Raw genomic sequence first — 12,072 nt, forward strand, 5'->3', positions numbered from 1 at the left:
ACCATGATAAGTGGTGATTAGAATCGGTCGGGCGGTAGGTTTTTAACAGTGGTACAAGCCAGCAACAATAAATGTTCGAGGCCTATTCGTATAACAATCATTTGTTAGGCTGTGAAATAACACGAGCACAGAGAACATACGGCTCATATGCGATCTCCTTCCAACTACAGTCCGATGAGTGCGTGCAGGATGCCTAAATTGATCTTTTTACCCTTCCCACCCTTTTCTGTCTTTGGCTTTATTATTTATTGTACACACTTTTTAAACAATATAAAAATTGCAAAAAGTTATAAAAAGGCAAGATTAACTCAACAATTGAGTTATCTACCAGCTAACCGTTAAAGAGGGAGAGCTTGGTGAAGGAGGGAGCACATAGGAATGGAAAATATCAGTGCGTCTCCTCCTCTGTCGATTAGATAGACAACTAGTAGACACTGTGCCGGTGTACTGGCACAACACTAGCCTTACTAAAATGTCAACATTTACGTCCCCTCACTAATCAATCTGACACTTGACTTTGATAACGAAAGCACGTCATTCGCGCTTAATGATTCTAACTAATAAAGTCTAAAAGTTGTAATTTCTCATTTCTTTTTATGGCAACATATGTTTTGTTTCTTTTTCTTTATTTCTTCCAATAGAAGTATCACGGCAGTGGAATTTTACGGTAATTAATGTATTTAAGTATTTACACGGACGCGTGACCTGAGTTTTGTTTTTCTGTGCACTGACAATGAGCCCTAATGGGAGGTCGCGACTCATTAAATAATTAACCCACTGCTACCTATAAATATATGGTACTAGCAGTTGCCCGCGACTCCGTCCTAATGAAACAAAAACCTAGCCTAGCCTATGTGTTCTTCCAGACTATTAAACATCAATCTCAAATTTTAGCGAGATCCATACAGCCGTTATGGAGATACCTTCAAACAAACATCCATCCATACATCTAAACATTCGCATTTATAAGTAAGATAATAACATGTCCGCACGTCAAACAAATCAAGCGTAGAACTTATATACATATTTTCAAAACATTGAAACTAACCCCGCTTTTAGTAAATATTGACTTTTACAATAGTATCAGCATATAAGGCCCTATGTACACAAGCAATGTTAATCTCGGAAACTAATACTGGATTACTCGCTACGCAAGTAGCGTGTATAGCGTAGCGCGCGCTCCGTACGTTGTTGAATCGTAGACGCGAGTCGTCTATACTTTTAGCACGGGCATAGCGACTACACGGCTAGCACGAATTAACAAGAAATCACTGTATACATTTGTTCCGTCATCTTGAAATTCGCAGCGATTTATTTTACAACGATCTTGACAAACAAGTAGCGATTGATTTTCGCGACGGAAGAACATAACGGTGACGAACGTCTGTGTTCTTGCGTGTTAGCGACTAAAATCTAAAGATTTAAATAGCATCGCGCACGAAGAGAATCAATTAAAAGACTATATAGATAATAGCCTAAACTACCTTATATACAACTAACTATGGGTTTCAAGGAAAAAATCTCTGAATAAAACATTTCGTCCTTATTGTTGACAAAACAGATACAACAATATGGTTCAAATAGAGACTATGATCTCAGAAACCCACTGTAAATGAAAACCAGATACTGGTTTCGATGATACACCTGTGTTTATAATATTGACATTTGAAGTAGGTTATATACCAGGAAAAGCATTAAACATATAAGTTACAATCATGGGCTATATGAAAACAGGTTTGTAGCGAATCTTAGTAAAAATAAAACCCTAGGACCACAAAATTCGAACCCAACATTTAAATATACGGTGTTTAGAGCGCATTAACACGGGCGTTTTTTAAACGCGCGTTAAAAATGTAAAGTAGACTTACGATGTAAAGTAATCAAATAAAAATTACAATAGAATAATTAATGAAACGTAAAGCTTAGTCTCATTAATTTCACAATCAATGATTAAAACCTCAAGTTTTATTGTTGTAATAAAAATTAATTGAAAACTACAATAATCGATACGTGCACATAAATATTCATACTGCTTACTGTACTTGTACGGTGCAGACAACCCTTTTGCTATATTACTATATAATAATAATAATAATAATAAGTCTTTATTCAGATACATTTACATTTGTACATTGTTACATTTGTATAAGGCACAGATACACTTATTCGGTGTCTATGCAAATAAAATATTTAAATGTTCGTATTAAAATCAGTCAAATTTTAACCCTGATTGCGCCCTTGCCTTCTAATATACGATTTAACCTTTAATATGTTAATTTCACAATCAAAAACTTGTCTCTAACTAGCATCAAAACATCAAAGTATGAATTTAACAGTAGGTTTCCATTGCTACTAAAATACTATAAAAACTAAATCTAATTTCTATCTTATACAAAAGTTTTGCTTATTACATCAGCTCACTATACGACTCTATTAAGGGTCTCGGAGACTACCTTAGGGTAGTAGGTTAACTAAGTTAGGGGTGACTACTCCATCCCACGGAAGTAAGCAAAAGCGTTCCCGTGGCGCCCGCCACAATGCGTCAGAGGGCAGTCAGGTTTTAGTGGGTATTCTGGTCACCTTCTGTGGCCGGCGAGTCCCACACTCCCTACGCCATTGCACCGCCCGGCGTAGGCGTGCGTAAATGCATTTCCTGACTATAAAAAAAAAAAAAGGGTGACTACTCCATAGTCAACTATGTTACCTATTTATGATATTAAAATGAATTAATTTATATCAACAGAATAATTTTGTTTAACTCCAACATATGTCATTATCTGACTCTCCTCATAATGTACTCGTAAGCGGAAACGGCGATATAAAACAATGGACATACTAATACATGTGATGCATTCAACAATTAAACCAGCAAACACCATACGACATAACACTAAAGCCGTACGTACACGAGGCAACGTAAATCTTCAAAAACTTGCGATTTTAGTTGCTAATACTATATAAAGGTTAGAACACAGCATGCATCGCCGTCGTTTCTATTTGTCACCAAAGGGAGTCTCTCGCAACCTGTTTCTGAAGATCGTCGGAAAAAATTCTCTGCGATTTTCAAGACAACGGAACAAATGCAGTTGACATGTAGTCGCTATGCTAATAATCGAATTGACGCGTCGGTTCAACGTTATGTGTATAGAACGAGAACAACGCGTTCATCGCGACATAAATGAAGACAGGCGTGAAGTGGAAGCAATTCCGCGTTTCGTCTGATGATTGTGCATCCCGGAGGTCTTAGTCCTCTTTACCTTCCCACCCGTTTTCTTATAAGAAAAGGATGGGAAGTGGAAGTGGACTTTTCGGATGAGAGAATGCATGGAAAGAGAAGATATTTTCTTTCTGTGCATTCTCTCCTCCGTCGATTAAAGCTAGGCAACGCATATGCACTTGCGTGTGTTTATGGGCAACGATCACTTCGCTATGTCAGCGACTTCAGGTGGCCGCTCGCTCGATTGCCACCTTATGATATAAAAAAAAACATCTTACTAATATTATAAATCCGAATTTTTAGATGGATGTTTGTTTGAAGGTATCTTAATACTAGCTGAACGAATCTCGATTATATTTGGCATACATATAGAACATAGTCTAGAAGAACACATAATTATATTTGTTTTGACAGCTAATACAATATAAGTTTCGACTTGCCTTGTGTACCAAGCGCCCAACTGTGCGTTTTCATTGCCAAAACATAATACAACACATTGTATCTGACTAAACTAAAGTCTGACAAGTAGAAGTACACAAAACAAAAACTCTATTTACTCTAAGTATAAGACGCAAATGTCTCACAGATTGAGATCATTGACCTACACGTTATTTAAAACGAAAAGTACACCCTTTATAACCTTTTTCTTAGTCACATGTAAACTGCCAGTAATTAAAATTACGAATAACCTTTAAAAAGAAAGGCGGAAAGAGGAAGAGTTCACGCTGGTTTCCTCAGTCACCGAGCGAAACGGAGACGTGTATTGCCGGATTATTCTAAGGTCAAGCAAAAAGTATAAACAGCTAATAATTGTTACGCAATAAATTTATATTAACAGTTTCATTTATTCCCGAATTGACACAGGCGTGTTGGGGAAAACCCATGCTCATGGGAGTTGCAAGAAGGGGAGAGACAAAGGGTCAAGCCTGTAAAATTGAATGTGACTTCAAAGGTAGAAAAAGACAAAAGAAAGTATATGTTTTTAGACATCATTAGTTAGAATCCTGTGGTGCTTTCATTACCTAGTCAAGTGTCAGAATGAATAGTGTAGGGACATAAACGTCGATATTTTAGTAGGGTAATGCGCCAGTACACCGACACAGTGTCGGATTTTCTTCCTAACAGTATGGATTGTGTGAAAGAAGATATACGTAAGAAGGGAGCGAATTCAGATATGACTGCTGATAAAGATTTATGGAAGGAGTTGTGGCTTCGTAAAGCAGTAAAATAATGAGTTTCGTCAATGGAAACCTATGGTTACAAAAATATATGTAAAACAAATTTTATAGGTATTAACTATTGTATAGTCATTCTTTAGGCTTGAGTCATGTTAATTGCTTTGGCCTTAAACATGACACCATATAACAAAGGATACAATACGACTTTTACATCTCAAAAACACTAACCGTGGGTTTCTGAGACCAGAACCCCCGTTTAAAACATATTGTTATATCTGTTATTTTAAATGATATTGACTGGGATGACATTTTGAATACAGAGATTTTAGTCTTAGAAACCAACGCTAAATAACTACTAATAACAACATACAGATATATTTATTTTCAATCCAACGCCTAAATTAAGTACACAAAAAAGCGATAGCATATTTAAATAATAATAATAAATTTAGTCTTAAAGAGCTCTCGGTAAACAGTTGGATTAAGGGCCCGATACAAAAGGCAGTTATCCTAGAAACCGCACGCATCGTGAAAATGTTCCTGCAGCCCTCACCACTGGTTGTTTCAGTCATGGGATTCCGCAGCCGATGGTGCTCTATTTTTAATATAATTTATTTTGCATTTTTATTTATTTTATATATTAAATGTACTATATTAAGAATATGATAAATAAATAAATACGTAATTAAATATAGAAAATTTATACTAATATTAAAAAGAAGAAATATTTAGCTGTTTGTTTTCATTGAATAAACTCCGGAACTACGGAACCGATTTAAAAAATACTTTCACTATTGAGAAGCTATTCAACCCACAAGTAACATGGGCTATATTTAACCCTTATTGTGGCAAGATATCTTTTTTTAAGAAAAGCAAAAAAACAAATTTAAAAAAAAACTAAGTTAAAAATGATATAGTGATCGTATATTTTTATAAAGTTGTATGTATGCTATACAAAATGAACATAAGAGTTATATATTTTTTAATGAAACTATAACTATAAGTATTTAGCAATTGAAAAATATAATAACTTAATAATATATACATAAACTTATTATTGAATTACTTAATTCCATATTAATTATTAAGTGACTAATTAAATTAAAATTAATCTACCAAAATAATACTATAAACTATAATATATACTAAAACTAAACCAAACTAAATAATATAAAAAATCGACCCCAAATTTTTAATTAAAATTATATAATATTCTATAATACAACATACAACTTTGATATGGACAAATGCATCAAACCACATAATATAAAATAATATGACAAATATTTATAAGTTAATTACAATCGAATTTTAATACAAATGAAAAAAAACACAGACAAATTACGAACCACCTCCTTTTTGAAGTCGTTTAACAGTTTTACCTTTATAAGACTGTAATCAAGACTTAATAAATACAGATATGTTTATAACATCTATTTAAACTTTATAAAATAAAATAAATATATAAACCATCGAAATCTACTTACTAATATTATAAATTCCAATGTACGGATAGTTGGATGTTTGTTAGGTATCTCCATAACGTTCACATGGCTTGTTGAAATTTGACATAGATGTAGAACATTGTCTGGAAGAACACATAGACTAATTTTAATCCCGAGCACGGAGTTTCGGGCGACGGTAAATGTGTAAATAAAATTTGTCATTTCCATTGAATTCGACTCGATCTAGTCAACCCCAATGATATTATAGAATTATAGAATTTATAGCACAAACACTAAAACTGCGCATTTAGTTTTTTTTATTGTTAATAGTTACATTCATATCGTTCATTTTTTATACAAAGAAATGTCAGCTTTGTTTATTTTATCTTTTATTATTTTATACAATCATTATAAACCTCTCGTTATCTATAGTTCAATGTTTATCGTATGTGAGCTTTTTATTCCAAAATTACAAAAAAAAACTTTATTATCGTATATTTATAATAAAAAAAGTTAATTAATAGTTCAATTAAACGTTATACTTTGATAACAAAACGTCTATAAAAAAAAACTTTTTTTATCTATTTAATAATGACTAAAATATAATAATTAAAACCTTTGAAAAACAAAATTAACAAAAAAAAATTACCTTATTCACAAACTAAGTCGTATAAAAACAACACGCACAAATCCACACTTGAGAAACGTCCAGTGCGCACGAGCACACAACAGCATCTGATATATCTATCACCACTTGCTCATATTTTGGTCAATAGATGTATAATAATATTCAAACGTATGGGATGCATGCATTTATAAGATGGGAGTGAATTTAGATATGAAGACTACAGAAATATAAAGAGCACATATTGTACTGACTGAAACAATTATACGCTTATCAAGCTGCTTATCGCGGTTTTTTTAATTTACATTATCAAACTATGTGGTTTAAAATTAACCAACCTAAAGCCAACGATAGCATTTATTTAGAGGGCGACGGAATAATTTTCTTCGTTTAATACAAATTAAAATAATTTTCGAACAATAATATAATAATATTGATGATAAATTTCGACCGTTACTAGAGTTTTGTAGTTTGATACTTTTATGTTGTTCAAAGTGTCTTACATTACGAGCGGCCGTAAAGTTTGAATAGTATTATACATACGCACAAACAGTTTATCTACTGCACATTAAACGTAAAATTCGTGTCATTAGTGTTAACATCGTTTGTTTCTTTGTTTTAAGCTCGAGATAAAAACAATTAAATTTTTGTCAATAATACGAACAAAATTAATGTATGAATAGTTTAAAATTATATCAAATTTCTATGTAGAAAAAAAGACTAATATTATAAAGAAAAAAATTTCTTCATAATTTATTTTTTATAAACTAAATAGCTTTTGAAACTATTTAAAAATCCTATTTCTTACTCTTACAATCTTACTAATATTATAAATGCGAATGTTTAGATGTATGTTTGTTAGTAGATACCTTCAGAACGACTGTATATATCTCGATATTTGTCATACATATAGAACATAGTCTGGAAGAACACATAGACTACTTAAGTTTTTATTTCCGCATAAACGGTGTGGGGACAGCTATTATTTTATAACGTTTTTAACCTTAACATATTACGTTATTACAATAAAAAAAAATGTATAAAAACACGAGATATCATAAACTTTCTCACGACACAAATGTGTTGATATTACAATATCAAAACAAGGATGCTGAATAAAGGATGGAGTAAAATACACATACATTTTCCCACAAAAACTATAACACTAATAGTTGTCTGCGACTCCGTTTCCTTGGAATTTTAAAAATAATAAGTAACCTATGTGTTCTTAGACTGTTCTTTTTTGTCCATGCTTTATGCATACTCCACGCCCCCCTGAGACGCGGTAGTTATGTGGGATTCTCCTCCATAGCGGAGGCATCCTAAACCTCTCTGTTCCTCCAACGCATCGGGACGGGGCCACGGGCACGCTTTCGTTCTCGTCCGCGACTTCTTAGACTGTCCTACTTATGTGCTAAATCATGATCCTTCGAGCCGTTCTGGAGATACCTTCTAATAAACATCCATCCATCTAAACATTTGTATTTTTAACGGAATAATATTTTAAAAAGGTACTAAGGTATTACTAAGCAACATCATTAGATTAATCTTCAGAACGATCTTGATAATAAAATATTGAGGTCTCTTTTTTTTCTTACAAAGAAAGTGACTTACGAGTAAAACTCTCATAATTACTACAAGACAAATAACTATAAAGATCGTCATTAGCTATTCGTTACTGAGTCAAGGTCAACATGTTATTTACACACTAATTTGGCAATGTATTACATAAGTATTTATCAATGTCACATAATCAGTTCACGTATCGAGGATTTACCGTGTATGCTAACGGCATACTATAAGTGAATCTTCTATAACTCCTTATATGGAAAGTAGTACAAGAGCTAGTAATCAAAAAAAAGTTCGTACTGTTTAATTTTTTTTTTCAATTAGCTTATAAATGTATAAATACACTAGCTGTCGCACGCGATTCCGTGCGCGTAAATAAAAAAAACGTAATTAGTATCTTATGTGTTCTTCCAGACTATATTCTACATTTATGACTAATTTCAACCGTTCTCGAAATACCTTCAAACATACATCCATTCAAACATTCGCATTTATAACATTAGTATAATAAGATTAATTATGCTAATAATTAAAGAAAATATATTAATATAATAAAGTAAACAGCCGAGTTTTAGTTCAATATAAGGGTCATAAGATATCTAGGTGTCACAGATTACAAAGTGAAAATATTTAAGAAATATGGATAGGTTACAAAGTCGGCTGCAATTATTTAACAGCTAGATTTATTCTTTTTCATTATAATCTACAAGAGTATTTCAAGATTGGCTCTTAGACTACACGGTGAGTTAATGACGCGCATTAAGGCCTGTCAACAACAATGTTGTATTAACAGTGAATGAATGTTTATATAAACATTAGTATATAAACGACGTAATCGTTATGATAAACAAGTGATAACTGAGGTAATTTGATTACGTCCTTTAAGGGAATAAATCTTATAAATTTTAACTCAGAGAGATAACAATAAACCTACACTTAGGGATATTCGTTACACAACTTTAACGGCTTTATAAAACGTAGAAAGAAATAAATTCCAGCTTGATACCTTTACGCGTTTTTGAGAAAAAGGGTCTTGACAGACAGACGCACGGACAACAGTGATGCTATAAGGATTCCGTTTCTTTCCTATGTGGTACGGAACCCTAAAAATGAATCTATTAATGCAGTCACAGCATATACACGCAAATCTTACTGATATTATAAATGCGAATGTTTATTTATATGGATGGATGTATGTTTGAAAGTATCTCCAGAACGGCTGCATGGATCTCGCTGAAATTTGACATAGATGTAGAACATTGTCTGGAAGAATATATAGGCTAATTAATTTTAATATAATAATTATAGACGTTCAGAAACTATTTCTATTCTGACTCAGTCAGATTCTGCTGTCTTATAATGCAATATTATATCGGTCATTCAGTCTAAGCCACGGCGAACGGTGCACCGACCCTAAGCAAAACCGGTATGAATAGGGCTGCCAACAATAGTCGATCAGAATGTTTTGACAGTGGTAGACGCCAGTTATAACATCGGTTGCGCGAATGGGCCGCTTGCCCGTAGCAGTACAACGACCACACGGAAGACTCGCGTCACCAGCTCACTATACTTCCCCACTAACGGGGTTTGGAGACTACCCAAATGTGACACGTAAAGTGGAAGCCATTTCGCGTTTCGTCTGATGAGTGTGGTGCCGGAGGCCTGATTTTAGTACCCTTACCCTTCCCACCCTTTTCTTATAAGGAAAGGATGGGATGGTTAGGTGGATTTGACAGGATGTGACGCATAGGAAGAGGAAACATTTTCTTCCTGTGCGTTCCATTCAGCATTCAGAGACTTCTTTACTTTTTTTAACAGCCAATCTAACCCGAAGACATCTAACAGTGGTTACTGATACCAAAAATTCTGTATAAAACATATCGTCATCCCTTTCATCTTTGACAAAGTAGAGATAACAATATGTTTTAAACATTTTGATATCAGAAAGCCACGGTAGGTTCACATACGATAAAATCGAAGAAGTGGCAACCCTAGTTATGTTCAATACAGACCCTGTATTACATACAGTTATACTTGGCTTAAAATATGCATTTCGTTTTATTTTATCCGTCTGCGTGTAAAAAAAGAACATTGGTATTTCTCGGTAAAGGTTTCATATCCTTATTTATTATCCATACAGTAACACAGATTTAAAGAAATTAATTTCAATATTGTTATCATTTACCGTTGGTTTGATTTACGTTGGTTATAATTTATATTGACGTATGTTTTTTCCGTTTGCGGCTATATGCAAGCAATTAGGTTTGTTAAGTTGGTACAACATATTCCATGATAATGTGCCTATTATTTGCTACTATAGCTTTAAAAAAAAAACAGCAAACACTTTAAGGTCTGACACTGGCCACGCAACTCTGAGGTCATACACAACATATACCTATTTTTATAATTATAAAAGCTGGCCCCTGATGTTAAATTTCCCATAAACATAAGAAATAACAAAATGTTTTAAAGATCCAGTACCTAATATTGTACAAATTAAAAAGGACATTTTAAATTCAAAAGGCATTTTCATATTGATTTTGTAAATAAAAAACAGACACCTAACGCCATCTGTATCAACCATTTTACACTAATAATAATTTGCTTCAAGTAACATAATAGTTCACTAAACAATCACTAGATGGCGCTTTACTTAAATATAAATTGCTTTACCAATCTCTGGGAGCATTTTATACGGCGCGTAATATAATTATTATAAAAACTTACCTCAGCCCAGAAGCACACAATGAGCGAGGATCCAGACATTAGGAGAGGATAGTAAGCTGATAGAAGACTCGTCGCCCATCCCTCTTGGAACGCTGACTGCAAAGCAAACGAAAATCATAACAGTTATTTAACATTGACAAGTGCTTACAAATTTTAGGGTTACCAGTGAGAAAAAATTGGCAATTCCAAGCAACTGATTTGCAATTTATAACCTTCTAGAGTAATTCCTTACTATCTTTATATATATAATTCTTCTGTGAGCGTGTATGTCACTGAACTTCTCTCAAACGACTGGACCGATTTTGATGAAATTTTTTGTGTGTGTTCAAGGGGATCTGGGAATGGTTTAGATTCACAATTTTGTCCGCGGGACAATGTTTTTTAATTAATTTTTAATTTATTTGTAGTTGTTGATTTTGGAATGTTTTACATTGGATCCGACAGACGGCGCTACCATCATTAATTCAAATTAAAGACGTGTAGACAGGACAACGTCTGTCGGGTCCGCTAGTTTAATTATATATTTTAATATATTTAAAGAGCCAACAAGCTCGATAGACTGTACCCTAAAACACTTAGGGGAAGAATACGAATCGAATAAAACCTGTGTCATAAAAAAAGTTCAGTCATTTAGGCTACAAAAAGTCACGTCTTTGTGGTATATAAAATACTAGCTATCGCCCGCGACTCCCTCCGCGTAAAATGAGAAAAAAAACTTAATTAGTTCCCGGCAATTGTTCGAATTTTTTCTCACCTTTTAAACCTTCCCTAGACCTCTAAGAACACTTCAAGACCAAGATAGGATAAATCCGTTCAGCAGTTCTCGAGTTTTAGCGAGACTAACGAACAGCAATTGATTTTATATACATATCGATTCTTTACTTTATTCTACACATACTTACCGGTGAAACAAAGTAAGCGCCGCGTATAAGGGACGCTAGAAATGCGACGAGGTAGAGCATCTTTTGAGTTGTGACTTTACAGGCGCGGAGGAATGTAGGCGCCTTCAGGCGACGGTACTCCGTCACCACACATATCGTCAGCTGCACCGCGCACACGAATGCCACCAATAGGAACACACCGCCAATACCTAGAAATATACATAAAGTAGTAAGCTTCCTTCATCACCAGCTTTTGCCCGCGACTTCGTATTATACCGCGCAGAATTAAAAAAAACAACTTAATTTGTAGCCTATGTGTTCTCAAAGACTGATGCATTTATGCAAAATTTCAGCGAGATCTATACAACCATTTTGGAGATACCTTCTTACAAACACCCATCCATCCATTCTCATTTATAATATTAGTAAG

General features: G+C 33.8%; 1 protein-coding gene across 2 annotated transcripts in view; it reads right to left on the minus strand.

Moving 5' to 3' along the window:
• The window catches only part of LOC106127865 (uncharacterized), a 50,119-nt gene that overhangs the window by 15,642 nt on the left and 22,405 nt on the right, over positions 1-12,072 (minus strand). For both annotated transcript variants that reach the window (XM_013326156.1, XM_013326158.1), the window contains exons 3-4: positions 11,664-11,851; positions 10,762-10,857 (exon numbers count right to left, since the gene is read on the minus strand). In XM_013326156.1, coding sequence (XP_013181610.1) covers positions 10,762-10,857; positions 11,664-11,851 — 284 coding nt within the window. The remainder of the gene's footprint in view (positions 1-10,761; positions 10,858-11,663; positions 11,852-12,072) is intronic.

Source organism: Papilio xuthus, unplaced genomic scaffold (genome assembly GCF_000836235.2).
Source record: "Papilio xuthus unplaced genomic scaffold, Pxut_1.1 DF829758.1, whole genome shotgun sequence".
Lineage (NCBI taxonomy): Eukaryota > Metazoa > Arthropoda > Insecta > Lepidoptera > Papilionidae > Papilio > Papilio xuthus.